This window comes from Zingiber officinale, chromosome 5A (assembly GCF_018446385.1).
Source record: "Zingiber officinale cultivar Zhangliang chromosome 5A, Zo_v1.1, whole genome shotgun sequence".
In the NCBI taxonomy this organism is placed as follows: Eukaryota; Viridiplantae; Streptophyta; class Magnoliopsida; order Zingiberales; family Zingiberaceae; genus Zingiber; species Zingiber officinale.
In genome coordinates, this window is record NC_055994.1 from 7,856,794 (window position 1) to 7,860,555 (window position 3,762).

Genomic DNA, 3,762 nt, shown 5'->3' on the forward strand with positions numbered 1-3,762 from the left:
TCGATTGCTACACTACAATTGATTAAATATTATTATTTTTTTAAAAAAATAATTTATATTAAAAAATTATTATTTTTAATGTATTATTTTAAATTAATATTTGAAGTCATGAATATTGATACGGTGATGATGAAGGGACTTACTCTACTATCATGATGAAAGTTAAAATCAAGACAGTCAACACTTAGAAGTCATTTGTCGATCTGATGAGCATGTCCCGATCGAGAAGAGAAAGACCCGATCCGATATCACTTTTTGACTCGGCCATGAGCCGAGCACCCGACGCTCAAATAAGAGGATGACAAAGGGAGCAGTATGCAGGAACCGGGCCGAGCGGCTCTTCCGCTTTGCCTAGCAGCAAACTCGACATCAGTCGAGCACACGGTCAGCGGACTTCCGGCGGAGTGGCTATCCCGCTCGACCCAGCAAAAGAGCACGCGGACAGTAGACTTCCGGCCGAACGACTGTCCTGCTCGGCCCAGCAACAGATAACACACGAACGACGGAATTTCGGTCGAGCGACTATTCCGCTCGGTCAAGTAATAAACACAGCAGACTATCTTTTGACATCCTTTTGGGAGCTAGTGCCACTGACAGACAGCGAAAACTTCCATTGTCACTTCAGAGCTATGCTCAGCCTGTTAAAGTACTGTGTCAGGGACACTTTAGTGACAAGTCTTTTCAGAGAAAGTTTTGAGATGCATGCTCATCTTGGGAAGCGTGCACACGCACTACCGAAGCTCTATATAAAGGGGGGGTCCAAGCATCGGCGGAGGTATGCGATATTTTATTGTTGCGCTATAGTCTTTTTATTGCTCCACTTACTGTTGCTTCTTCTTTTTCGTCGGAGACTGACTTAAGCGTCGGAGGGCATCACTAGGGACTACTTCCCTGGTTCGGCACTGACGTCAGTCGTGTTTCAGGTCGGAGCAAAGTCCACAGGAGATCAGCGGGAGAGTCACATCCCCAGCATCCATCTCATCGAATTTCGGACAGGATCAAATATAATAAAAAGAATTATATTCCAAATTCTCTAGGCCATTAACCGTTTTTGACATAAATCGAGTAAAAATTAATTGATGAATTTAATTAGAAAACTCGGAATGACATTAAACTAAATTTTATATGTTGATTTAGTTCTCCTAATTATATTTATAACCTCAAATATCAATTTAATGTACAATATTAAAAGCGATGAATTTTTAAACATAAATCATTTCCAATCAACCAATTGATTGATACTAATCAATTGAGAGGAGTAAAAGGGATATGTAGTACCTGATAATTAGAAAACTTAGCTACTTAATTTGGATATTTTGAAACTTTAGCTGGTTAGGAAATTTGCTTATTTTTAACTTGAATGTGATTAGTTTAGATATTATGATTTTCTTAATTTAAATTCATTTAATCGATTGAAAAATACAGTAAAAAAAATCAATTAAACGGTATTAATTATTTTCCAATTACAAATTAAGTAGTCGTTTAGCTTGCCGATCATCGAGCAGCATCCCCAGAGCAGTGTCGACTTAATTTCTTCGACTAAAAATTAAAACTATAATTAGAAGATAATCGACAAAGATTAATCTTCTCCCTTTCGTTCGATTCATGAATGATCCATGGCGTTATGCACAATTGAATTATCCAATGAATAATTATCATCCGCCAAGAACTGCTCGATCCATCCCAGTTCCTCCCAGAAGCCATCTCCGGCGAAGTCATTCGAGCTCGGGGGGCTCCGATCCCAGCTCGGCCGATCGTGCCCGTGGTTGTGCTGGTAATGATCCTCTACGTGAAGTTCCGGCGCCGCCTCCGGAGAGGCGCCCCCGGAGGATCCGGAGCACATGTACTCGTCGGGGTCGAAGCAGTTGGTGACGCTGCTGGAATATTCCGGCGGGGACGACGTCGACTTCGTCGGTGCCGACGCCCTGTAGCTGTTCGGCTGCTTCCTGTACGAGCCGCTCCTCTTGAAGATCCTGCAGATCGTCCACGCCTCCTGCGACATTTAATTTAACTTCAGCGCGATCGATCGATCGGTCGACTCGTTCAAAGCCGCCCGGCGGGCGTTATTTTTTTGACCGCTGACTGTAAATTTTTATCCTTTTTCGGAAATCAACGAGTCAACGCATCGTTGAGCGAGTGAAGTGAAAAAGTCAACGGCGGACTGATTGTCCTTGTTTCCTGTTTTGTTTCAGGAAGGAGCAGAGGAATTAAATGAAGAAAAAAAAAAAATTGGAGCTTACAGCTTCTTGGAAGCTCGCGGCGTTCTTGGCGGCGGCGGCGGCGGTTTCGCCGGAGGAGGAGGAGGAGGAGGGGAGGCGGAACTCGTGCATCATCCAGTCGGTCTTGGTGCCCTTCCCGGCGTGGCCGCGGTAGTACACCAGCGACTTCTTGAGCCCGATGCAGCGGCCGGCGGAGTGAATCGGCCGGTCGATCCCGGTGGCCTTCCAGAACCCGCAGCCGGTGACGCGGTTAGGCCGGACGCTGTTCCTGTACTTCCTCCCCCGCCGGCAGAAGAAGTACCACTCCTTTTCCCCGCCCGTCGTCACGTTCCCAGCTGATCATGACCGCCCACCAAATCAATTAAAAATCGGATTTTTAAATCGAAAAAATTAAATCCATCCATCATCAATTACTCACTCGGCAGATCCCAGGGCTCGTACTTGTAAATCTCCATCTCCCTGATGATCTCGATACTCAGCCGCTTCTTCTGGACCTTCCGCCGGAGGTAGAACCCGACGAGCTCCTCGTCCGTGGGGTGGAACCGGAACCCCGGCAGCATCGCTTCCTCCTCCTCCTCCTCCTCCTCCACCTCTTGCTCTGCTCTCTCCACCTTCTCCATCATCAAATTAATTCTCTGTTTTTCCTTTTCCGTAATAATCTCTTCGATCGATCGCCTTCTTCTACTTCAAAACTCGTCACAATCAAAGATCTTCTGAAGATCGATCGAGGAAGAAGCAAAATGATCGAAGATGGTGGAGTTCAAACCCCTGCCCTTCCTTTATATATATATATGTGATCGCCCCATTGGAATTCTTCAACATCGGTGTGCAGAATTTACTTTACTTTCTTTTCTCATCTAAATTAAATTATTATTTAAATAATTATTTATTATAATTGTCACGCGTATTCGGGAAATCACGTGCCGCGCGAGGGGCTTACTTAAATATTAATTATCATTTAATATTTTTTTATCATCCGGAAATTTTATAAAGTCCGAGATGCAATTTCTTGCCTTGATTTGGGGAATTTTTATTCTAATTAAGATTTGACTAACTAGATTCAAATCACACAGACTCAACCCTGTCCATCGATTGGATTCACAAAATATAGTTCGTCGGAGTTGGATCGGATCTGATAATTGATGAGCTTATTAGTATCTTGTTTTATCAAAGTCAACTTACTTAAGCATCGCGATCAGAAAGATATTAGTGTGAAGCATAGAATCCCGGTGACTTCATCTCGCTACGCAGCTGAGCATATTCGACATGTGCTCTGTATCATATGAAAACCGATCGACATAACTTGGATCGATAGTCATATACAAGTAATTAAACAAACTGGTAGGGTTTGAATAATTGAGCAAAAGTTATGGTAAATTATTTTGTTAGGGTTGAAGTCTTGGATCGGCCGTGTGCTTGAGCTGACCATGAGATTTTCCCGCCAAACCGCAAGAAAAATGTGCAAGTCTTGTTAAATATATGGGGTAACTTTCGGAGATTTAGGGATGATCCGATAAAATACTAATCTTAACCACGGGGTACA

At 43.5% G+C, this 3,762-nt stretch overlaps 1 protein-coding gene across 1 annotated transcript; it reads right to left on the reverse strand.

Annotated features, from left to right (window-relative positions):
• Positions 1-1,420: 1,420 nt before the first annotated feature.
• On the reverse strand, positions 1,421-3,037 carry LOC121982608 (transcription factor JUNGBRUNNEN 1-like). The gene is made up of 3 exons (XM_042535746.1): positions 2,638-3,037; positions 2,241-2,554; positions 1,421-1,993 (listed from the first exon to the last, which is right to left on the reverse strand). The coding sequence occupies exons 1-3, from the start codon at positions 2,840-2,842 to the stop codon at positions 1,604-1,606; spliced, it is 909 nt and encodes a 302-aa protein (XP_042391680.1). The 5' UTR covers positions 2,843-3,037; the 3' UTR covers positions 1,421-1,603.
• Between the last annotated feature and the right edge of the window lie 725 nt (positions 3,038-3,762).